The 25,744-nt window shown below is 39.2% G+C and overlaps 1 protein-coding gene across 1 annotated transcript in view; it reads left to right on the top strand.

Annotated features, from left to right (window-relative positions):
* The window catches only part of COL19A1 (collagen type XIX alpha 1 chain), a gene marked incomplete at both ends in the record, with an annotated part of 189,903 nt that extends 168,930 nt beyond the window's left edge, over positions 1 to 20,973 (top strand). The window contains 9 exons of the mRNA XM_083372775.1: positions 3,089 to 3,133; positions 3,225 to 3,287; positions 4,691 to 4,726; positions 4,814 to 4,858; positions 6,441 to 6,611; positions 7,180 to 7,246; positions 10,711 to 10,839; positions 20,186 to 20,263; positions 20,837 to 20,973. Coding sequence (XP_083228901.1) covers positions 3,089 to 3,133; positions 3,225 to 3,287; positions 4,691 to 4,726; positions 4,814 to 4,858; positions 6,441 to 6,611; positions 7,180 to 7,246; positions 10,711 to 10,839; positions 20,186 to 20,263; positions 20,837 to 20,973 — 771 coding nt within the window. The remainder of the gene's footprint in view (positions 1 to 3,088; positions 3,134 to 3,224; positions 3,288 to 4,690; positions 4,727 to 4,813; positions 4,859 to 6,440; positions 6,612 to 7,179; positions 7,247 to 10,710; positions 10,840 to 20,185; positions 20,264 to 20,836) is intronic.
* Positions 20,974 to 25,744: the final 4,771 nt, after the last annotated feature.

A 25,744-nucleotide genomic window follows, 5' to 3' on the forward strand; every position in this document is an offset into this window, starting at 1 on the left:
CCACTATTTCCCACTATAAAGAAGACAAACCCCTCTGCCTAGCCTGCGATGCATCCCCATACGGGATTGGAGCAGTTTTAAGCCATTTAGACAGCAACGGCACCCAAGCCCCGGTGGCATATTATTCCAGAACTCTTTCCAAAACGGAAAGAAATTATGCCCAGATAGATAAGGAAGCCCTGGCAATTGTGGCAGGAATAAAAAAATTTCACGATTACCTTTATGGCCGCCCCTTTGTGATCTACACAGATCACAAGCCTCTGTTAGGACTATTCACCTGGGACCGTCAAACCCCCCAAATCTTATCGCCCAGGATGTTGCGCTGGACAACATTCCTCGCAGCATATTCCTACCAGCTAATATACAAGCCAGGACACCAAATGTGTCACGCTGACGGCCTCAGCAGGTTGCCCCTACCCCACACAGAACCAGACCCGGCCCCAGCAAGCAACATCCTAGCTATTCAAGAACTCCAAGAATGCCCACTGACAGCGAAGGATATCGCTGCCGCAACTTCCCAAGACAAGACACTTAGCAGAGTGTTAGCATGGGTACACACTGGCTGGCAAACCTCCTGTCCAGACACAGAATTTCAGCCGTATTTCTCTAGGCAAAATGAGTTAACGTCACACCTGGGATGTTTGCTCTGGGGGTGCAGAGTAATCGTACCACTTAAACACAGACCAAAAGTATTGCACACTTTACATGAGGGCCACCCAGGAATCGTAAAAACAAAAGCCCTGGCCCGCAGCTACGTCTGGTGGCCAGGAATAGACCAAGACATAGAAAAACACATCGCAGGTTGCTATTTGTGCCAAGAATCTCGCCCACTCCAACCCAGAGCCCCAATTCACAAATGGGAACTCACAAAAAACCCCTGGTCCCGCATCCACATTGATTATGCCGGACCTTTCCAAGGGCAGGTCTTCCTCATAGTTGTAGACAGTTATTCCAAGTGGCTGGAGGTTCTCCCGGTTCACAGCACAACCTCTGCCGCAACCATCCAAGCCCTCAGGGGAATCTTCGCCACACACGGTCTCCCTGACGTAATTATATCAGACAACGGCCCTCAATTCACTTCTCATGACTTTCAGATCTTCACGAGGAGCAATTGTATTAGGCACTTGACATCGGCTCCCTTCCACCCATCGTCTAACGGCCTTGCGGAGGTTATGGTGAGGACCACCAAAGACGCCCTCAAAAGAATCATCACGGGGAACTGGCACCGTCGCTTGACACAATTCCTCTTAGCCCACCATTCTACCCCCTGCACCTCCACCGGCAAAAGCCCAGCCGAACTACGATGGGGCCGCCGCCTGGTGACAAGGCTCGACAGACTCCACCCCGACAGACCGGCAGCCGAAATGACACCAAGCACCCAGCCAAAAACATTCTCCAAAGGACAAAATGTTTGGTCCTGAGATTATGGGGGAAGGGATAAGTGGGTTCAGGGGGTTATCCTGGACCAAACAGGACCATTATCTTACACAGTGGACACTGGGACAGGACTCACGCAACGCAGACACACAGACCAGCTCCGACCTAGGTCACTTCCCAACCCCCCTCTACAATCGACTCTGGGTGAGCCTTCGCCAGCCGACACCCCCGGACCTGATGAACTCTTCCCCCCCCCAGGACCTACAGCCACCAGCCGAGCCCCACCAAGAAACATCTCCTCCGGCTACGCAACCCGAAGGAATCACCCTCTGTCCCCGACGGTCCGGCCGAGCCAGAAGACCCCCCGCATACCTCGCAGACTTTGAATGGAAGGGAAACCCTCCATCTGTCAACAAATCTGTTAACCATACTGTTTTAAAACGTTCAAATGTTGTTAGGCATAACATACCTGTTCAGGGGGGGGAAAGGGGGTGAACCATATCTGGAAACCGGGAGTTTCCAAGCCGCAAGAAAAAGCCGGGCCGGCAGACATTTGACAGTTGACAGCTGTCAAATGGCCGCCCGAAGCAACGACGCACGCGCACCGCCCGGCCGGCCGCCATTCCCGTTGACAGCTGTCAAAAGGGCAGCCGGGGGCCTACGCGCACGCGCCAGTTTTGACAGTTCCCGGAACTGTCAAATCCGCAGTCTTCAACTCAGTCCTCCGAACTGAGCTAAGCGCTCAGCTGAGAGGAATTCCCTGACAGCCGCGAGCTGTCAAAGTACCGTTTGTTGATTGGCCGTTCTCCGAACGGCGGGGAAATACTGTTACCTGATTGGTTGTGTCGTTTGACAGTTTCCTATATAAACCCGGAGTGTTTGACAGTCAGCTGCCGGGAGCTGAACCGAATAAACTTTTGAACCTTGCCTACGGTCTCGCATCTGTCTTTGTAAAGACAATTCAAAAGACATTCCCCAAAAATAAGACCTGGTGCCTCTTTTGGAGGCAAAATAAAATAAAATAAAATAAGACCTGGTCTTATTTTCAGGGAAACACGGTATTACTGCAATGGGAACTTTCAGATGGGCTGGACTACAAATCAGCCTCCTAATTTGTTGAGAGACTGAGTTGATGTGATGTTATCATTGGAAAGAATGATACAAAAGTCTTTACACATTTTCACCCACCTTGTACACATGTACACCTTCTAGGGACTTGCTGCTACCATTCTCACTTTGATTTAAGGTGGGGGAATAGAAAATAGAAATGTGACAATTTTGCTGCCAGATTTGTTTTTTTCTTGGGATATTGGGGTTGAAAGACTAACACATGCAGCCCCTAAGCCATGACTCTTCTTTTTATGATATATTTTTATAATTAAAGCTTCACTTAATTTATGCCATCTGAAAAGCTGTTTGTATCCTAAGAGGATTTAAGAATCTCAAGATATTTCTAATATTTTTTTTTAGAAAAAGTTGATTTTCTGTTCAAAAGTAAGTGTCACTGAATTTAGGGTGAATAGCCTAAATTAATATAGTTAGTATGTGTAAGAATGGAACCAAAAGCTTTTATAATTAAGGAAGAATTCATTGCTCAGGCAATGTAAGTGTAGTATAGTGTCATCTAATGCACATTAAAACAGCTGTAATTTTAGAGCAGACTAAATAATTGATTTTAAAAATGCTGTTTTCTATCTCTTCATTTTCACAGGGAAAACATGGCGCTCCGGGGCCACCAGGAATCCCTGGAGAACCTGTAAGAGCACTTAGGTTTCAGCACTCCCATAATAGCATTAGTATTCTGATTGTTTTCAATTAATATAAAAGACTCTTTATTTTTCCTCTAGGGTGAAAGAGGCCCTGTTGGAGAGGTTGGCTTTCCAGGGCCAGAAGGGCCACCGGGAATACCAGTGAGTAATTCAAAAGGGATTCTGGTATGACCCAAGAGAGGGATTTGTCTATTATTTTTTCTTCATCCAACCAATTAAGTAAGGGCCACTTTATTGGATGGGTATTATTATTATCTGGTTACAACAATGTGAAGTCACAGTTGCCAGCTCTTTAGCTGGTGCTGGCCTTCATACCCATCAAGTTCTTCCTGAGAACCTAGACAGGGGTAGGCAACCTCGGCTCTTTTATGACTCATGGAATTCAACTCCCAGAATTCCTGAGTCAGCTGACTCAGGAATTCTGGGAGTTGAAGTCCATGAGTCATAAAAGAGTCGAGATTGCCTACCCCTCACCTAGGATGTCATAATGTATCAGCATAATATATGTGCGGATCCAAACAAGATGGCCTTTTGCAATTGATTGATGGGGATTTTGTTAATGCCCCGTTAGTGCCATCCAAGATTTGTTGGTATGGCATCTAGTGTGCTGATAACCCCTGGGACTACTATAGCCAGTATATACCATAATTTGATTAATTAATTATAATTATTAGGTCCAAAGCTACTCAGTTAAAATTATTGTTTCCCCTTCCTTTGCAGGGCCCCCAAATGAAGCAGCTAAAATCTGGTGGCAAAGCAATAGATTAGCGAAAAGCAATAAAACTATCTTTACCCTCCCCCTTAGCAATTCAACATATCTATGAAGGAAACTGACCTTCCAATAATAAAAGTGCATACTCTACCTAGCTATAGAGCAGGGGTGTCAAACTCAATTTCATTGAGGGCCGCATCAGCATTGCGGTTGCCCTCAAGGGGCCGGGTGGGTATGGCCAGGGTGGGCGTGGCCTACTGGGTGGCCATGGCTAGAGTGCGTATGGCCTACTGGGTGGGCATGGCCAGCTCTATATCGTTTGCATCAAGGGTGCCTATGGGGGCCTGGGCAGGAGTGGGACAGATCTGAGGGTCTCTGGCAGAAGGAGGGTCTCTGGACCAGGGACAAGGCAGTGGGGGCCGTTCCCTCACTGTTTCCAGGATGGCTTCGTGGGCCACATGAAACCACTTCGTGGGCCGGATCCGGCCCCCGGGCCTTGTGTTTGACATATCTGCTATAGAGTAATGAGTAATTTTATTATATTATTTTAGAAGTTAGGTTTACTGATAATTTGCAGGCATTAAATGCTACTCTGAGTCCAACAGCCAGCTAGAACCACTTTTTGGTTATGTGTTTAAAGAATGCCTTGAGCCCTTTGGAATCCGAATGAGTAAAACCTGGGGCAACTGCCAAAAGTCTCTAATCACCTTGTCAGTTGAGATTTTGCATTTATTTTCCTGAAGGCTTTATGCTTGTGTTTTGTTCTGTCATAAGATACAGATAGCAAAAGTCAAACATTTGGTAATATGAAGATCATTATTTTTTCCCTTAGGGTTTAGGTGGGAAAGATGGATTACCTGGTCTTCAGGTAAGAAAACTATTTATGTATGCATATTATAATTGCGCTTTTGTCAGCAATAATATATATTTTAGCAATACTTTACATTTTTTGTAGGGTTTAATGGGTAAACCTGGTGATAGAGGCCCCAAAGGAGAACGTGTAAGTTACTTTGCCAGTCGTCATATTTATCCAGCTTATTATTTGTAATTTACATGCAAACTTGTAAGGTACAAATGCATATAAACTGAAGCATTATAGCTTGTGATAAATATTAATACAGTGGAAATCAAACAGATTAAAATGGCAGGTTATTTAGAAGTCTTGATGAATTTACTCCAAGTTTGTGATCAAAGTGACTTGAACTGGACGCAGTATTGTAAGTGGGGTCTGACTTAGAGTGGGACAATTACTTCCCATGCTTTGAACCATAAACTGCTATTAATGCATCCTCAAATATTATTAGATTTCTAGCAGTTGCAATACAACTGGTGATCTATCCTTTTCACATTACTGTCAAGCCAGATCTTTCCCATCATATATTTGCTCCCACATTTGTTCCTATTAAGTGCCATCCTGTTCATTTCTGCTTACTGTTTACACACCACTCAAAAGAGGCAATTAAAAAAGCTAGGAAGGAAACAGGAAGACTAGAATGCATTCTCCCCAACAGCCGACACCCAGATATGGGGGCAGTAATACCAGCTCTCGAAATTTGCAGCAAGAATATCCTGGTTTACATGATATTTTTGAGATTTGTAATTCTAGTATATTTGGAGGACATGAGCTTGAAGAAAGCTGATTTATATAGTTTTCCATTGTTTACCAGTTGAAGAAGTGAAGCAAACAGTAGAATCATATATATATATATGTCAAATCTAAGTTGTATATGTCACCTTCATAATTAAAGTTTCAGTAATGGATCACTTTATATAATTAATATTACACCGAGGATTTATTTTACTCTGGGCTGTAGACAACACTTACTTTACAGTCCTTATGATAAAGACATTAGGTACCTTGTTAAGATAAACTTCTTTGAGTAAAAGAGAAAAGCAGGGTTTGGGGTTTGTTTGTTTTTCGTTGTATCCCCCACCTTATTTCATCCAAAATTCAAAAGATAACTGAGTAAGAAGGATCTGTTTTAAGCATTGCTGTATTTAAAAAAATCTATAATTAGAAGAATAGGAATACCTACGGATCTTCCTTTCTTTGCATCATGTACTTCAGCCTTCTACATTCTTATATCTTCTTTCTTTTGCAGTGCTAAAACCTTACAGCTGATAAGATAGTAGAACTTTATGGGATTTTCTGGTTGTTTTGCTAATGGATTCCAATTTTCTTAGTCTTCCCTGTTTGGTCCTTTCAGATGCTATTCTGTAGTGTAAAGAACTATTACTGTATTCAGTACGACTGGAAGTTGCTTTGAACTTTAAGGCAAAAAAAATATGCTTCAAAATATGCAGGGATGCCCACATAGCATCCACTGGTCATTCCAAAAGCGGCTACTTCTTTCCCCAAAATAGTGTGGCTGACCACTGCAGGTGCTGTGCAGACCTAAGCAAAACAATGAGTTTAAAAACATGCAGGAAGGTGTGAACTCTAAGTCATGTTTTTGGCTGGAAATGCCAAGGACTTTGCCACTCTGATGGTCTTTAATGTTTTCATTTTCAAGGGATTTAAGATAATGAAAGCTCAAGCAAAGCATTTGATACAGCATTCGTTTGTTTGTTTGTTTCAATAGGGTGATCAAGGTATACCTGGAGACAGGGGCCCACAAGGTGAAAGAGGAAAGCCAGGCTTACCAGGAGACCAAGGGCCCCTAGGACCTACTGGATCTGCAGGGCAAAAAGGCAATCTAGGACCTCCAGGAGTAAAGGGCCCTCCGGGTGTCCCGGGAATTCCAGGAATACCAGTAGGTTGAAGGGCAGGGAGCAGACAACCTCCACGGGCTATGTGCTGCACCTAACATTTTTGGAGAGGGTAAAGCTGTAGTGGGCAAAATGGCATTATTTAATGGGAAAGACATATCATGAGCAAAGATAATGAAATGAGTTTCTATTCTAAGCCTATTTTAAAGATTAAACAACAGCTTTTGTGTGTTTTCTACATCAGGAGGGTAGTAAATCCAATTTTTATATTCGGAAATTGCAGTTGGAAGGAGTTCTGGGCCTTCGGGTCTGCATGCAATCTATTGATTGGAGTGGGCCATCTTTTTTCCTGAAAATTCAAAATAAAACTCCATAAGAATAGTTGAGAAACAAGTATTTCTAGGCAGTAGTATTGCTTATATGGTGGCGGTGGTAGTTATGGTTATGGTTACGATGATGGTGAGGCTACCAGATTTTCATTATGTGAATCCTATTTTTAACTTTTATTGTTGCGGAGCTCTTAATAGACACATGAAGACAAGATTATTTGTTTTGAAGATTTTGTGGCCCAAGATATTGATGCTTAATCTCTTTTATTTTTTATTTCTTCAGGCTGATTCAATTTCATTTGAGGAAATGAAAAAATATGTCAGACAGGAGGTTCTTAGAGTTTTTGAAGGTAAGGAAATAGCGCATGAGAAAATATAATACATATTTCACACCTCGTTTTAAATACTTGCTTCCAATTGTGAATTATAGATCTACTGGATATGTAACCTTTGGAACAGTTTCACTGAGCTTCAGTTATTTATACAAATACATTTAAAATGCTTAAGGCAGGCAGGTTCCTTCCAAGTCACGTATTGCAATCCCAAATAATAGTTTGACATTCAAAATACCTTAAAGTAACAGTCTGCTTGTTGAATGTGTACTGAAATCACAAAGGATACTAACTTGTTAGAGAGAAGACCTGTTAGTCAGAGGGCAGATAGCAATGAAACCTAAAGTAAAGGTAAAGGTTTCCCCGCACATGCATGTTAGTCGTTTCCGACTCTAGGAGCTCATCTCCGTTTCAAAGCCGAAAGAGCCAGCGCTTGTCCGAGGACGTCTCCGTGGTTATGTGGCCGGCATGACTAGACGCCAAAGGCACACGGAAAGCTGTTACCTTCCCACCGTAGTGGTCCCTATTTTTCTACTTGCATTTTTACGGGCTTTCAAACTGCTAGGTTGGCAGAAGCTGGGACGAGTAACAGGTGCTCACTCTGTTACGCGGCACTCGGGATTCAACCCGCCAAATGAAACCTACAGCACCTTTACATATATATATACATCCTACATCCTCCAAAATATGATGAACTGTATCTAGGGAGAAGTTAATTGAACTTTTTTTCTTGCAGTGCTGGACAAACAGTAAAAAAGGAGATTTTTAAATTCTTGGGGGGTCTGTCTTAATCTTGGTTTGCCAAATATTGTGGAACTCTGATGAGTTAGCATATTCTTGATGTTCAAAACCCTAAGGGTCAAATGAAGCAGTAAAATCAAATAAAAGAAGACCCATATGACTTTCCTCTCTTTCCTCTTCCAAAGTGAAATGATGCAAACCATAGGCAGTTTGACCTGCATAGAGATACAGTAGAGGTGATATTCAGTGACAGTTTCTGAGCTACTCAAACACTGTAACAAGATGGAGGGAAAGTAGCATAGATTGTCAGCCCTCTCATCAAGTCTTTGATCCTGGTCTGCTCTTCAATCAATATCAATAGCTAGGGACTAACTAACTTCAATATGAGCCAGCAGTGTGCTGCAGCTGCCAAAAAAAGCCAACACAGTGCTAGGCTGCATTAGCAGAGGGATAGAATCAAGATCACGTGAAGTACTAATACCACTTTACAATGCCTTGGTAAGGCCACACCTGGCATACTGCATCCAGTTTTGGTCACCACGATGTAAAAAAGATGTCGAGACTCTGGAAAGGGTACAGAGAAGAGCAACAAAGATGATTGGGGAACTGGAGGCTAAAAATATAGGGAACAGTTGCTGGAATTGGGTATGTGTAGTTTAATGAAAGGGACGCGGTGGCTCAGTGGGTTAGGACGCTGAGCTTGTCGATCAGAAGATCGGCAGTTTGGTGGGTCAAATCCCAAGTGCCGCGTAACAGAGTGAGCGCCTGTTACTCGTCCCAGCTTCTGCCAACCTAGCAGTTCGAAAGCATGTAAAAACGCAAGTAGAAGAATAGGGACCACTACAGTGGGAAGGTGACAGCACTCCGTGTGCCTTTGGCGTCTAGTCATGCCAGCCACATGACCACGGAGACGTCCTCGGACAAGCGCTGGCTCTTCGGCTTTGAAACGGAGATGAGCACCAGCCCCTAGAGTCAGAAACGACTAGCACGCATGTGCGGGGGAACCTTTACCTTTACCTTACCTTTTAGTTTAATGAAGAGAAGGGTGAGGGGTGACATGATAGCAGTGTTCCAATATCTCAGGGGCTGCCACAAAGAAGAGGGAGTCAAGCTATTCTCCAAAGCACCTGAAAGCAGGACAAGAAGCAATGGATGGAAACTAGTCAAGGAGAGAAGCAACCTAGAACTAAGGAGAAACTTCCTGACAGTTAGAACAATTAACCAGTGGAAGAACCTGCCTCCAGAAGTGGTGAATGCTCCAACACTGGAAGTTTTTAAGACGAGACTGGACAGCCATTTGCCTGAAATGGTATAGGGTTTCCTGCCTGAGCAGGGGTTTGGACTAGATGACCTCCAAGGTCCCTTCCAACTTACTTATTATTATTATTAACTTGTGTGATCTGTAACCTTTCTCAGCATTTTCTTTCTCTTTGCTAACTAAGACAAAAATCACAGGATGAAAAAAATGAAACAAAAAAATCCTACTCTTAGGCACTCACAGAGGTTTCCTAAATAATGTCTCCTTTTTGTTCTTTGAATTAAATAATACCTAAGACATGTGACAGTTTTCTAAAAAAAGAGCTTATGCTTTTTAACAGACATATCTTCCATGGGACATTTTGTATCAAATGTTATGATTACTATGGTGTCATAAAAATGCAATCATGTCTATTGAACATACGATTCTGACACACCAAAGATCTCCAAAGGTGACAGAGCCCAGGTTTTTTTCCATCTATACCTGACACACGAATAGGTTTCAATTCAGGATAGGCTAATTGCAGAGAGAGAGAGACCTGGTGCACCTCTCCTATCGCAGCCAACTTCTCCCATTATTTTGTTAAAGCACAAAAGCTTGGAGGTCAAATGAGTGATGAGGCAAAAAGCTGAATGGGGATATGGGAGGAGTGCACAAGACTTCCTTTGAATTACATAGTTTTATCTATTTCCTTTAATGCTTCTAGAACCCTCCATCATTACCCAGCAACAGCCTACTTAAAAGGCTAAAAATTATCAATAACAAAACTTCTCTCCTTGGCCCTTTACCCATGACAATTCAACACATTAAAAATGCAAAATATTGCCAAGCTTGGGCAAAATCAGAAAACAGGTCAGGAAGAAAGGGTGAAGTGAAGAGAAGAGAAATGATCAATTTAGATGACCACTTGCTAAATAATTTGAAAAAAAAATATAAACCGTAATACTGCAGTTATAACTTATAGGAAAGTATTACAGAGGGTAGTGAGCACAGCACAAGACATTGTGGGCTGTCCCCTGACACCACTGGATGACATCGCCAGGGCTCGTTGCCTTGGAAGAGTGAGGAAGATTCTCAGGGATGACTCACACCCTGGACGGTATCTCTTTACTCTCCTACCATCCGGTAGGAGATATAGGAATATAGCCAGCCATATCAACAGGCTTAAAAATAGCTTTTATCTGTGGGCTGTTAGGCTTTTGAATGGGAAATAAATTTTATAAACTTTATGCAGAATTGATTTGCGAGGCCGGTGTGTGATGCAATTAGTTCACATGGTGTAATAAGATGGAGGTTTGTTGTCACTGTGTGTTGGGGGGAGAGAGCACGGGGGGAGGCTCAGCTAATCTCAATGTACACATGTTGTACTTTGACAATAAAGGTTTATTATTAGTAGTAGTAGTACAGTAAATATATGTTTCCAAGTGTTGAAAAGACATTTAATGCTATTTTATTATTCTTGTTGCTTTTTTAATAAATGAAGAGAGGATGACACAGTTTGTGTCTCAGCTGAAGTTGCCCGCTGCTATGCTAGCTTCCCAAACTCATGGGAAGCCAGGTCTTCCAGGAAAAGATGGATTACCTGGGCCACCTGGAGAACGTGGGCCACCAGGTAGGGCTTCCAAACTCATTCCTATATGCATATTTTATTTTTAAAGCATTCAGACATCTTCAGAGCTGGGTAAAACTATACAGGTACTTGCTTTCTAACAATTAACTTTTAAATCAATACTAGCATTTTCTAGATTAGACCAATCTATTAACATTTGTTTAGGAGTCTGTTTTGTTGTACATTAAAAACTTCTAATTAGTGCATAATCTTAATACCTGGTCAAATCAGGATACTGATGTATTCTTTTTATTAATCTACAATTATTTTAACTGAAAAATTAGTACCAGAAGGTAGGAGAGTTCTAACAACGAGACGATTATCCCATAATCAGCTATTTGAGTTTCTGATCTTCGGGATCCAGTGTGTTATAAAATATGTACAAATTAAAGTGTAGTCAAAATGATGAACTGTAAATGTTACAGTTTATTACTTTTCCAGTAAATTTAACTACGTACATATATTCTTGTAATTAGGTTTGTGCAGTATCTGAAGAAAACTTAGCCAGAAATTCTGTAAAGTGGCATATTGATTAACTGGGGGAAAAGGAATGTTTATAGGTATTCAGTATTATGTTTCATTAGTCTTGGTGAATCAGTGAAAAGAGACTATCTTGCCATTTCAGACGCACAAACAAAATATTTAAAGCTCACACTGTGAAAATGCGATTGGGGTAGTAGATATAAACCCTATGAATATAGGTAGTTTTTAATTATTATTTTTTGTTAGTTTGGTCTGCTCTGGAGTCAGAGCAAGTCAGACTGGAATGAAGAACATGAAAACAGAGCCGAAGAAGGGCGGAACACAAAGCTGTAAGGAGAAGAATAATGGCTTAGAGAACTGAGAAAGAGCTCAGAATGAGAAGAACCAGAATGAAAAGATCAAGGATTGTTACAGGAAGACTAGAGGTTTTTCAGAATATGGCTTGCTCCTCAATGAAATATGCAAATTCTTGGAAATAATCGACTCAAATATCTCGGCTTCTAGATTGTTTAACCAGGATACGCAGAGTGAATAGCTAAAGACGTTTGTAAAAAAACAAAAACAAGCAAGCCAAGATATAATGTGAATGATTTCCCACTGGTATGTGAAGGACTAGAAACAATGCTTCTAGTGACAGAAATAATAAAAGCTGCTTTTAGTGTTACAGTTGTAAAGAGATTATTGCAGAATGTCGCTGAGTGCTAAGCTTGTAGGCCGCCCTGAGTCTTCGGAGAAGGGCGGGATATAAATGGAATTAAAATAAAATAAATAAAATAAATATTATCCCGTGTACCAACTCTAAATCAGCCATGCTTTAAAAAGTTGAACAAAATGTGTGCTTTGAATTATATCCAGGTGCCCCCGCACAGTAAACATTTCAGTAATTCAGAGCTAATGCTGCAGTTGAAAATTCAATCAAGTCAGGTTCATTAACTTCCAGAAAGATCTGGCTTGTAAGATCTGCATCTACCATCAATGTTCCTTTCCTTAAATGCACAATACTGCATTCACTCTTCTACAAGGGTCCTCAGATTTTGCGGCTAAATGGCATATTGAGAATGTTGTGCATTTCTTATGGGCACTATTCCAAAATGGCTGCTGAGGGACGTTCCCATTCTCCAAATAGTAGTCGCAGGGCACACAACCTCTTTCAAAGCACCAATTTACCAGACTATTACTCACCAACCCCTCTATCCAGTGGTGGGATTCAAATATGTGAACAACTGGTTCTCTGTGTGGTGCCGCTTCCAGAAGTCTGTTCTGGGCCTGGGCAACAAGAAATTAGCTACCGGTTCTGCCGAACTGGTGCGAACTGGCTGAATCCCACCATTGCCTCTATCCCTCCTCCACTACCTCGGGAGATTTTCTGTAGCTTCCAACTAATTTTTCTCCACTCACCTCTCCCATTTTGGGTACTCAAGGTTATGATTGTAGGACTATCCAATCTGAGCTGCCAAATTCCAGATGGCTACAAAGAGTTTGACACATCTGTGCGTAGTTCATAACATGGGAAATGAGGTTGTCATTATTTTACATTCTCCACAGAACATTGGAAGTAACTGGAAGCCAGTAAATTCAAATTCTGGCCAATCAGAAGTTTGCAATAGGACTAGGCTGCTTGACTGGCAATATTGAATTTGCTTCAACTCTTTTCACAAGACTGAATGAGTGCAATATTATTTTCCAATTGCTTCTCAACAGAATATGGATGATCCTTTGCGCATTTATTGCCTATACAGGTAGTCTGCAACTTTATGACCACGAATGGGGACCAGAATTTCCATTGATAAGCAAGGTGGCTCTTAAGTGAATTGATTTTATGGCCTTTTTTCATGGTTGTTAAGCGAGTCACTGAAGTGGTTAAGTGAATCATTGTCGTTATAAGAATCCAGCTCCTCCCATTGACTTTGCTTGTCAGAGGCTGACTGGGAAGATGGCAAATGGTGATCACATGGCCCAGGACACTACAATCTTTGTAAATACATGCTGGTTGCCAAGCATCCAAATTTTGTTCAGGTGACCATGATAATTCTGCATGAGAATCAGTCATAACTCATTTTTTTCAATGCCGCTGTAACTTTGAACACTCCCTAACCAAATAGTTAAATGTCTATGGAGATTCTCAGTCATCCAGGTCATGGTTGTCCCAAAGGTGCTTTTTTCAAAAGGCAACTGGACTTTGTTTTTCCTTGAAGACGTTTCTCTTCTAACTGAATTAAAGTTAGAACTGAAGAAGCTTCCTGGATGAAAAGGGAAACATCTTCAAGGAAAAGCAGAGTCCAGTTGCCTTTTGAAAAAAAGCAGCTTTGGGATAAACAAATGGTTGTGCATTGAGGGCTATCTGTACGTACAAGGAAAGAAACAGGAGAGGAATCCTTAGTCCACAGGTAGGCAACCTTGGCTCTTTTATGACTCATGGACTTCAACTTCCAGAATTCCTGAGTCAGCTATGCTGACTCAGGAATTCTGGGAGTTGAAGTCCATGAGTCATAAAAGAGCCGAGGTTGCCTACCCCTGCCTTAGTCTAAGTACTGCTTGCAGCTCATCTCCCTACATGACTTTTGGGTTTGTTACTTTGTTCAGCTTCAGCTAGAGTACAGTGGAGAGTTAGGGGGAAATCCCAGGAGGAAGCTAGAGAAGATGAGAAAGAATCCTGCAGTCATCCTTCCTGTTCCTGAAACAGTGCCATGATTAATGGATTAATTTCCCCACCAGTTAGTGATGTGTTTAAAATGGAGGGCAGGAAAGCCAAGGAAGGCACCAGCTGCTTACCTCACGCAACCAAAACAGCACCATTTGGTGGTGACTCAGAATATGCAAAATAGAGGCAGGGAATGGATCTGCAAATGGGGCAGATTGCACATTAAAATGATTTTGCTTCTGTCTGAGGGATGGGAGATGAGCAGTATCACTCAATTGTACAGGAAGGCCTTAAGCCTCGTTTGGCTTAAGGTTAAAATTAGGTAATAAAACAGTTTGGGTCACTAGTAGGATGTTTCAGGGCATCTCTTAATAAGAGTCTTTTAGGTAAAACAAGAGCTATAGAAATGTGAAGAATGAGTGAGTGAATTAGTGAGTGAGTGAGTGAGTGAATTCCCTCATGTAATGAGAATAATACAGATTAAATCACTTAGGATTATAGTTGTATTGCTTATTTTCAGTTGTACCATTTGAGCAATGGAGTCAGTATGGATGGTGAGGCTAGAAAGAATTGGGAAATGTTAATTTCCCAAAACAGAACTTGTAGTATGCCCAAAGTCTTCTTGCTTACTAGCTTCAGTATTCAAGCTCCCCACAACACACAGAGACAAGAAAATAGTAGCCACCAATCACTAACATGCATTAAAGGAGCAACTTCAGTTATTAAGTGAGGCATTGAATTAAAAAATGTTTTGCAAAGCTAAATAATAGTCTAGTTATTATCAGTAAATCTTAAAGCTGAAATTCCTATATGGTTTGGGGGGGAATGAGAACCATGTGGAAGTCTGTAATTGCATTGACCCTGTTTTTTATATAACTCTAAGGAAGTAGAGAAAATATAGAGAATTTTCCTCACAACTAAAAGTGGTCCTTGCTTAACAACCACTCATTCAGTAACCATTCAAACTTGCAACGGCCCTGAGTGAGTGGTACTTATACTCTATCCATCAAAGCATCCCACAGTCAGCCATTTTCTTTGCTGGCTTCTGACAAGCTAAGTCAATGGAGAAGCCGAGAGGAGGTCACAAATGGTGATCAGATCCTCACTTAACAACTCACAGTAATTTGCTGAACGATGTCAACCAGGAATACTAGAATTGCCTACTGCTAAGCAGCAGCATCATATATGATATTACATTTTGCTGCTGTACATCATTTAGTGATGGAAATTCCAAAACCGATTGTATTTGTTCACAAAGGACCACCCATAGACACTTTCTCTATGCTTTTGTTGAAATGAAAATAATGGGTAAAATTACTGCAAAGGTTTTTTTTTCCCCCAATGCAGCTGATAACTGAGTGGATTTCTAAAAAATGTGTCACAGTGGCTCATTTTTTTAACGACCTTGTTCGTAGCTAGCTCCATACACTGATATGCTATATAATCTTCCTCAAAGATCTCCACATTTGTAAGATACAAATATAGCCTAAAGAACAAATTCTTCAAAAGATATTCTGAACCCTGAATACCAAATATGAAATTTTCTCAATAGAAAGTACCTTTGATGTAAAGGCATCTTATCTGGTTATTAGGTTAAGTAGAAGGCAGAGCAATGAACATCATTTCTGGATAATTTATCCCTGAACAGACTGTATTTCTACAGTCCATTGCTCTGCCTTCTACTTATCTCTGTTGTCCTGTCATCAGACTGGAGGGCAAGAGGAATATTTTCTGAAGTGTGGAGAACTATATGTACTATATCCATCCTATTCAATAAAAATATACACAAAAATGTTACATGTGCTAAGGCAGATTTTGAGTAAATGACGAAATATGCCAACTTTTGTATTTAGAAGGAAAAGAAATGCGTATATCAAAGACAGAAGAGTCTTTTTAATGGCCTTGAATTCCTACACCTAGCATTAGAAGGTCTTCTAGACATTGCTAGCAATTTTAATGTTTCTTGTCTAGTTAAGAGGTTTATAATGTGGTGCCCATGGGAACCCTAACCCCTGCAGCCCTCCTAGATGGTACTAACTCATCCCCAAATTTTAATGAAAAATAGTATTCTAATGTCCAGAATCTTACAAGATAGCTAAACCTTGGAAAATCTTTTATCTACAACATCACTCAAAGTTGCTGACCACCTGTAGGTGAATAGGGAACCCTGCACTTTTTAAAGTCTTCTAAATGGGAAGCCTAGATTCTGATCTTAGAAAGAAGCAGTACTTGGTTAACAATGGGACTAAAGATTTAGATCTGCAGGCTAAAATTCATTGATAATTGGAGAATGATGCAATGTCTTAATGCCAGCGTCCCTGTTTTTCAAGCATTATTGCCTCTGTTTGTCTCTGCTTGGGCATCTACTCATCCAAAGAAGTACTGCTTATCTAAACAGGTTTTTGCATTCTCCTCTAAACTTCCCAAATGCTGCCAGGGATAACAACATGGTTGATTTCTGCAGAATTTCTGCAGTATCCTTACAATAAATCATAATTAACAAGTCAGAATATATGCTGAAATAATTTATGTTTCATCATCGACTGATTGTGAGAATTTTAGAGTTGCACCTTGTTTCACTTGAATTTAAAACCTTATATTAACACCATAGTTTTCACAATAAATTTAAAATGTCACTCAGGTAGACTGTGAAGTTAAACTCTGGAAGTTTAATAATTACTAAAATATACCTCATATTGAAAACTGCTGTGTTAATGACAGATACCTGTTTTGGATTGCTCTTGAATGGTGTTCTTTTACAATATTTAAGTGTTTTTCTCACTGTTTTGACTCTGTAAAATAAAGCCAAAATTTACAAATCGTTGATGAAATGTTTCATAAATGTTTTGTAATTACTCAACAATGTAAAAATATTTTATGTAATTTGGATGTGACTGATCATTGGGGGTTTTTTAGAGTCTATAACCATAAAGTGTGGATTGACTCTTATATTCATGTCAGTAGATGTTCTGGGTTGCCTTATTCCTTGTTTACCTATGGTTCCAAATTATTGTTTTATTTCCTTATCCATGACACATATAGACATCCAAGTGATGGATACCTAAGGGGATAGCTAAGGGCAAAAGCCCTTTTTTTAATGCATAACACCAGGTGTGTCCATGGACAGGAGAGGGGTCAAATAATCAAGATGGCAGATGTGGCTGCACTATCAAAACCTCACCTTCTTAAGCAAAGCAAAGCAGAATTTCAATCACAAGGCCATAGCCACCATCTAGACTTTTTTCATCCTTCCTGCAGGTGCCCCTTACAGCTCAGTAGGGTTAGTCTGGAGCAATGATTTTTATTGTAAAATAAAGCAAGGTAATATAGCAAACAACAAGATGCCTTTGCTAGAAAGTGTAGTGATTAAAATAAATTGCATACCATTCTGAGTAATGTGTTTATCAAATTAATCATGGTAATTGGAGGACAGTACGACTTCTATTCAATAGGCTGTAGTTTCCCAGATAATATATGAAGATAACTATCCTTATTCCTTTTTAATTTATGAAGATATCACATTTCACTGTCAGTTTGTTTTTTAATATATGTCATTTTCTGAGCAGGGTGCATGCTTCCTGACATGTTTGTTTTGTTGAGTTAACAGCAACTGAAATCTCATTTAACCATAATTGTGTTATTCTAATTTCCTTCATCTGGTAACACTAGAAAATTAATCTCCTGCTAGCACTGGCATGCATGCAAACATCTCGAGTGTTCACCTTGCTGAGAAAAATCTCAGCTCTGGGCTTCATCCCCTTTGAGACAACTCTTCATTTTCTTGCTGATAGCCAACAGGCTGGATTCACCTATCACCTCTAAGCCATGATATGGCTTCTTTAGTTCTGGTTTAGATTTATGTCTTTGCATGATGATGGTTCCGTCATATGTTCTTTACTCAATCAACTGATAAAGCAAACCATAAAGCTGTTCTGCAGCAATAGTAGATGGGTCAGCTGGCTTCTATTGGTCAGTATCCAGCATGCTACTCTACTTATATAGGTGCTGCTTCCAAATTAGAATCAAACTGTGTTTTCTGAATGTATTGCTAAAGACATTTGTTTTCCTTATTCAGAAGCAAGCAGAGCATATGTTGGAAAGAGACATACGTCTTTGTCTCCTTTCAAATTGTGGTCATGATCTTTGATCAGGAGCATCACTTTGAACAACAGAGTTAAATCACTCCTAAATTAGGCCCTTTAGTGCCCCTTATACTTACTTTTCATTAAGAAGGAAAAGAATATATATGCTTTTTTTTGTTGTACTTTGACAATAAAGGTTCATTCATTCATTCATTGCTTTATATTCAACGTAACTTTCAATTTGAGCCTCTTTTTCAGTGTGAGAAACAGAATTAAAAACCAGAAGTAGCAAAACAGGCCTCAGCACTTTCAGATCCACGATTTACTTTAGTTCAAATATGCATTTCTGACCCATTTTATCATTTCTTTCAATATTCAGTATTGTTTTGACAGCCCTTCTAAAATTGTGCGACTCAGCTATGTGAACTGACACTGCATTTGGAAATAAGCAATTCAGAATTGGCTTCTCTCAGCTATCTGCTGTATCTGTCTTCATCCTTTGTCCTTTAATTCCCTTTAAGTCCCTTAAACCTTTTGCCCATCAAGAGGACGCTTTTGACGCCTGACAGTTTTTCAGAACCATTGATTAGCCTTCCCATTTCCTGGCAGTAGACGATAGAATTTGTTTTAAAACCCTGCTTTTTCACAAAACCGCTTTGTATCTCAAAGAAATTATAGCTCTTACAAATATCTGATTAGAGCTTCACAAAGTGGATGAATATAAAGACGCACAATTGTCTAGAAGCTTTCCCTTGATTTCACTGAAGACATCTGAAACTTTTTTTTTCCAGAATTGCTTATACAACTTCATAAGGTGAAATCTATTCATACAATTAACTTCAAAACTGGAGTTCAGTCTTAGGCAGGGGTGTCAAACTGCCAGCCCGCGGGCTGGATGCGTCATGTGGAAGCCGTGCCCAACCCATTGCAAGAAATGGCAAAACCATCTCGATACATTGCGCGATGTCACGTGACGTCGGGAACAACCAGGAGGGCCTTTCTGTCTTCCTCAGAAACAACTATTTTCAAGGCCACAGATCCACTCAGGCCTACCAGATGTTTATGAATTTCTTCCATGTCTATCAAAAATGGAATTCTAATATTCCCAAGGAAAAAAGGAACAGCTCCCCACCCATTTTTACTTTTTAATAATTTTCAAATGTATCACTATTTTCCATATAGTCCACTGATCATAATATAGAGCAGCCTTTTCCTATTTAGCATAGTCCAGAAGTCAACTCCCAGAATTTCCAGCCAGTATGGACATGAAATACCTCAGGAAGGTGCCAGATCAGGGAAATTGAATTATAGTCTCTATACTAGTGGAAACCTAAATTCAGATCCCCCTGCTCATGCTGTGGTTAGGTTCTTATATTGTGCTAAACTATCATGTTTTTATAGTTTATTGTGAACTTAGTGCGGTATGTGAACCAAGTCAAAACAATATCTAAATAGCCTTGAATTTTTCAGCAAGCTTCATATATTGCTGCTAAGCTTGTAAGCCGCCCTGAGTCTTCGGAGAAGGGCGGGATATAAATGGAATTAAAATAAAAAAATAAAAAATATATATAAAGCATGTAATGGCTAAATCATTCTGTAATTATCCATTCCTTGATAAACCAAGCACAGATACTTGTGCCTAAATTTCCTGTGTTTAAACAATAGCTATAATTTATCCTATACTTGTTTTGGCAGCTCACTGCTGCTGAAATCTCAGGTTGCAAGTAAGATCGTAATATGCCCTGTGCTCAGCACTTTTAATGATATTCTAAACTTACCACAAAGTTGTTCAATTCCCTGCCAATTCCCCATTAAACCTATTTTCAATTATTAACAAAAAGAATCCATTGTTTTATCTTTCACTGCACCTTCCTGTCTTCAAATCCACTTTAATCCAAATTAGGCAGAATTAATGCCACTTAAATTGTTAAATATACCTAGCCAGCGCCTTTTACGTCCACATCTGCTCCTCTCCACTGGGAATATTCTGTGTATAAGAAAGATATAGAATATTGCTTAAATTCCCTGCATCAGAAAATAAGTTAAAATGATCTTTGCCATTACTCTGAGGAAAGAGTCTAACAAAACTTTTAACGGTGTCATTTCAGGACACTCTTATTCCATTTGTATTTATCTTCTCTAGGCTACAGAGGACAAAAAGGTGAAAGAGGTGAGCCTGGAATTGGCTTGGTAGGTGATCCTGGCCCACCTGGTCCTACAGGTAAAAAAAACAACTCTTCCTATTATTGACAATATAACAATTACATATTTTTTTTTAAAAAAAACTAAATTGAGTTGCCCTGTAATGCATAACTTCTGAAATAAAATTCAATACCCACTGCTGGATGGCTGACTAAAATTAACAAGGCTAATTGCAGTTTAGGGACGTGGTGGCTCAGTGGGTTGGGACGCTGAGCTTGTCGATCAGAAGGTCGGCAGTTTGGCGGGTCAAATCCCGAGTGCCGCATAACAGAGTGAGCGCCTGTTACTCGTCCCAGCTTCTGCCAACCTAGCAGTTCGAAAGCACGTGAAAAGGCAAGTAGAAAAATAGGGACCACTACGGTGGGAAGGTAACAGCGTTCCGTGCGCCTTTGGTGTCTAGTCATGCCGGCCACATGACCACGGAGACATCCTCGGAGAAACGCTGGCTCTTCAGCTTTGAAACGGAGATGAGCACCGGCCCCTAGAGTCGGAAACGACTAGCACGTATGTGTGGGGGAACATTTACCTTTACCTTTAATTGCAGTTGTTTGTTTGTTTGTTTGTTTGTTTGTTTGTTTGTTTGTTTGTTTAGTTACTGGTATGCAAGGCCCACCCGGAGCTCCAGGAGAACCAGGTGTGCAGGGACTACCTGGCCGTGCAGGAAGATGCAGTCCAGAAGATTGCTATTACCAAGTTTCTCAAAGTCAGTCCCAAACAACTGGGAAATGAACACCTATTTTGGATATGTTTTAATTCCTCAGTTATCTTTTCCACATTTCTTCCCCCACCCCCACCCCCTGACAAATTCTGAAATTTAAGTTTTAAATTATTGGTGAATTTCTTTCTATGTATATTTTACAAATCATCTCAGTGGAACATTTCATCTCCAGATGAAGCCAATACTGCGATGTTGTTTTCTTGAGTTCATTCCATATGTTTATACTTTTAGTGTATTTTTCTTTAGCAAAATGTGCATCATGATGGCCTGTTGACTTCTTAATGGTATTTCAGTTTATGATTTATTTATTTTTTTAAAAAGTGAGTTTCTTACTTTTACCTTTAGCACAGAAGCCATATTGAGTTTTCTTTTGCTAGATGTCTCCTTGCTGTTCCATCTATTAAATGACAAATACGGTTTATAATACAGTAGAATTTTGAAGTTTTTCTAAAGATTTGGTTAAAACTCTAAGTCCAGCAATACTCTACTCTAGGTATTGGAGACAAGATCTGGTATTGTCGCATCTGAGTCTCTCTCCCATTAATTGTTACTCAGGGGGAAATGTCATAAATGCAGACAGCACATAATAAACTACAACTTAAGTTATATACTCACATTATCAAAGCTAGTTGTGAGCATGTTTTTTACATTTTCCTCCCTATAAGGAACTGCTTGTAGGGTTTTCCCTGCATATGGGGAAAAGAGCCTGATTATTAGAAGCTAGTTTAGTTCTCAACAGCTCTGCTGGTAATAACTTGTCCTAGTTAATACATTTGTCAGTCAGCTATTCTACAGGGTCTTATATCTAGGTTGATGAATACAGTAATTATAATACTATGCAAGTCCAATCATCTCCAATCTATAGTCCTGTCAACACCATTTGGTAAACGAGACCAAATAGCCACAAGAAGACTGGAAGTAATCTCACTTTGTTTTTTCATATTAAAAGGAAAAAATAGAAGTAGCTTTTGTTGAAATTAGCTACAGCGACAGAATCTTTGGGTCTCGTTCAGCTCTTATCTTCCCTTCCCTCCACCCCCACCAAATCAGGGAGGTGTCTGCTTAATCCACTTTTTAAATATTATCTTGTTTTCCAGAACTTAAAAAAAAGTGTTTTAGCCCTCTTTCCTTGCATATTTCTATCAAGGTCATTTTTCTTATTCTCCACAAATCCTTAATCAGGATGTTCCGTTGCCTCCAGCCAACATGCTTTTTATAGACAGTAGAGCATTGTTCAGTACTATAACCTAAAGAACGAAAGATTATAGAAGATCGCACAAATGTAATGTATTTTCAAGGTTTATTGTAATGCAATCAGGACTTTAGCTTGGGTAAAATTCTGACAGACTCAACAGAGAATTTCTGCAGGTAGTTGTAGTTTGGAAAGAAGTACCTATCATCTTACATCCTGATCAGCCATATTTGTTGGGCTCCTCTTTTATTATTGAACGGGTAGGAAAATCAGATGTTCAGAAGAGCAGTTGAACATCAGCAATCCCACTCAACTCATATATATTGACATAAGCAGGGCTTTTTTTGTCACAGAACGCTCAGAACGGAGTTCCAGCACCTTTTTTGGATGGAACCTTGTAGGGTAGGCAAGGCAGGTTGTGTGACATGTGTGAGTTCCAGCACTTTTTTTTTTTTACAAAAAAAGCACTGGACATAAGATAGGCTAGTTGGCAGTACACACAACTTTTCTCTGAAAAATTCAGGGATTGAAGCAGATTCCCATTTCATTTATCTTGAGGAGAGGATGATTATATAAGGTAAAGTTAAATAAACAGAGTTATACAGTAGTAGAATTAGTTAATGAATAGCATTGCCATTTAGGACTAATGAATTTATCTATATCAAAGCTATTTATTTTTTTAAAAAAAGGAAGATGTAACTGAGAACCTATAGTGATGGGGATCGGTGGGGTTGTTTTATCTTTGGTTTTTTAATTTTATCTCGGGGTTTTTTAGAATTGTACCTCTATTGTTTTTAATTAGGGCAATTGTTTAATCTCCTTTTAATGTTTGTATTTGCTATTTTATTCTGCCCTGTGAACCGCCCTGAGTCCTCAGGGAGAAGGGCGGTATATAAATGTTATTAAATTAAATTAAATTAAATAGTGGGCAATTTGTTGGCAACTGCAGCCCATGGTAGAGTGGATAGTGACATAATTATTTCTAAATGTGTTCTGAAATTGTATCATTGTCCTGTTTTGATGGAGCAAAAGGACATCTATATTTCAGTATTGTAAGATGGACTGCTGGATTATAATGTTTGGTAGGATTTTGTTTTGAGATGTTAATCTTGTTTTATTTAAGCATTTCTAGTGATTCCCAATTTAATTCAGATTTTCATTTTTTTTTTTTAAAATTAGAATTTATTTTATTTAAACCTTGCTATGAGAATAACTTATAAGTGCTATATTTTGACAAACCTTCTGTAAAATGTCACATTTTGGAAATATATAGAGCAGCTGAGATTATATATAATACGACGCTTTGTGTATATTTTGACTTTTCACTGAGTGAAATATAAATGATAAATTATTTAACATTTTACATAAAAGTAAAAGTATAATACTTGAATTGATCAGAAAAACAAAACATTTATATATATTGGGAAAAATACATTCAATTCATATTGCTTTTATTTTTATTTGCCTGTGTTTGGTAATTATATTTCTTAGAAAAATCATTTGTTCAGGATTTTATTAGGTGATTGGGATAAATAAGTTGTTTTTTTCTCTTGGTTTCCTTCCTGAGAAAGGAAACTGTTGAAGATATTGTGTAGCTTTGTAGAAGAAACAGGCCAAACTTAAAGATTGCTTAAAAACTTCCATGAATTGAAGTACATCAAGATTTCTGTTCTTATCCTTAAAATCTATATTTGTGTCTGTATATGTCAAATTTCAGTTCATTTTTACATTTTGAAGAATGTACTGCTCTTTAAACCCAGATAACCTATTTTGTTTTTCTAGTGCCTTCACATAGTTTTTAAATAATAAAGTTTATTCTAATATTTTATTAAAATAAATTAGGTATTAGTCTGAGCAGCCTATTTGAACTGTGGCTCATGATATTTTGAGGCATGCATATTTTTATTGTTTGTGTGCCACACAGCAGGCAGCTGCAATAACTTTACATTTTTTTAAAAAAAATTCTTTCTCTACCAATAGAGTCAATCATTTCTGAAACTATTAAGTGATACTGAAATCATAAACTGAAATACAGAGGATATATTCAGATAGAATGCTACAAATCAAACCTCTGTGGAGAAAAAAAAGTGTATTTTCATATTTATGCACCCTTTTAAACAAGCTGCAAGAACCAATAGGAAACTAGGGGATGTCATACTACTGTCTATGGATCTAAGGCAGGGGTGTCAAAAGTCGGAACGTCACATGACGTGTCGTGTCGTATCATGCCTTTTTTTCCATTGCCGGCAATGGGATGGGCACGGTTTCACCATGATGCATCCAGCCCGTGGGCCGACAGTTTGATACCCCTGATCTAAGGTTTGTGAAGAAGACTAAGTGACTGAATGATAGAAGTCTTACATTGGAGCATCCACAGTTAGTCTATTTCTGCAGATGGAATCCATGTACACAACCACTTAGTAAATTGTAAGCATGGACGTTGGGACATTCAATTTAAGAATGGACTCCAGCAAAGCTACACACAGAATTAGGAGTCTGTTTTTAGATCTATCTATCTATCTATCTATCTATCTATCTATCTATCTATCTATCTATCTATCTATCTATCTATCTATCTATCTATCATCTATCTATCTCTATCCCTGTGTCTATCTCTATTTCTATCTCTTTCCCCCCCCCCCCCCATTTCCAGAAAGAAAGATTATTACACTGATACACAATATGTCCTTGAATCTGGAATAATGAGGGCAAATTTTATTGGAAGCACCTCAGTTTACCCTATGGTATCTTGCACTGATACCTCTCGAGATGCAGAAAAACTGCTTTCTTCTCTGTCCCCCAACACTTTTTCTGTTTCTTAGCAAATTACTAGACTTTTGTAGCATGAAGCACTCTTTCTTTTTAACTTATGAATATACCAATTTAATAGTTTGAACTCTATAAATGCATATGATAGGAAACTGTGCACTAAATAATCAATAACCTTGTTCCAAGTTTCCTTTTTTTGTGTGTGTGTGTCTTTACAAGATAATATATTTATTTTATTTTATTTGGTCTTAGAATTAATGTATAAATAAGGGAACAATTCAGGCAAGGTTATATTTGGGGTTTTTTTCCTTTAAGTCTCATTGTTTTCATCAGGAGATAAGCAGATGTTTTTATCTCCCCTTTGAATCAAAGGGATTTGATAATGCTTATCTTTGGCTGCATAATCCTGATTCTGTATTTTTTCCCCCTTCCGGAATAGTTTGAACATAATCATTGTTTATTTAATGTAGTTTGTACATAATAGGGTAACAAAGCCTTGGGCACCATCTTGCCCCTTCCACATTTGCATCTGGTATACATCGGGTGGAATCCTTACTGGGTTCTGTGGATCCCCACTTTGTTCCACATTTCTTTATGGAAGCAGTATGCATTTCAATCTTGACATAAATAAAAATGCCTTGATAACGTTGTGGAAGCTTTATGCTATTTATCTCAGATATTAAATTTTAATATCAATATTTTTATATAAGAAGTTGATTTGGTCTTAGCTAATATACACCTGGGTGTTTGCTTTCCTTGTCTTTAATTTAGCTTACACTTTATTACCACATGCAAATGTGTTTGATATAAATACATGCCTC

The sequence above is a fragment of the Vipera ursinii genome (genome assembly GCF_947247035.1).
Source record: "Vipera ursinii genome assembly, chromosome: 1".
Classification (NCBI taxonomy): domain Eukaryota; kingdom Metazoa; phylum Chordata; class Lepidosauria; order Squamata; family Viperidae; genus Vipera; species Vipera ursinii.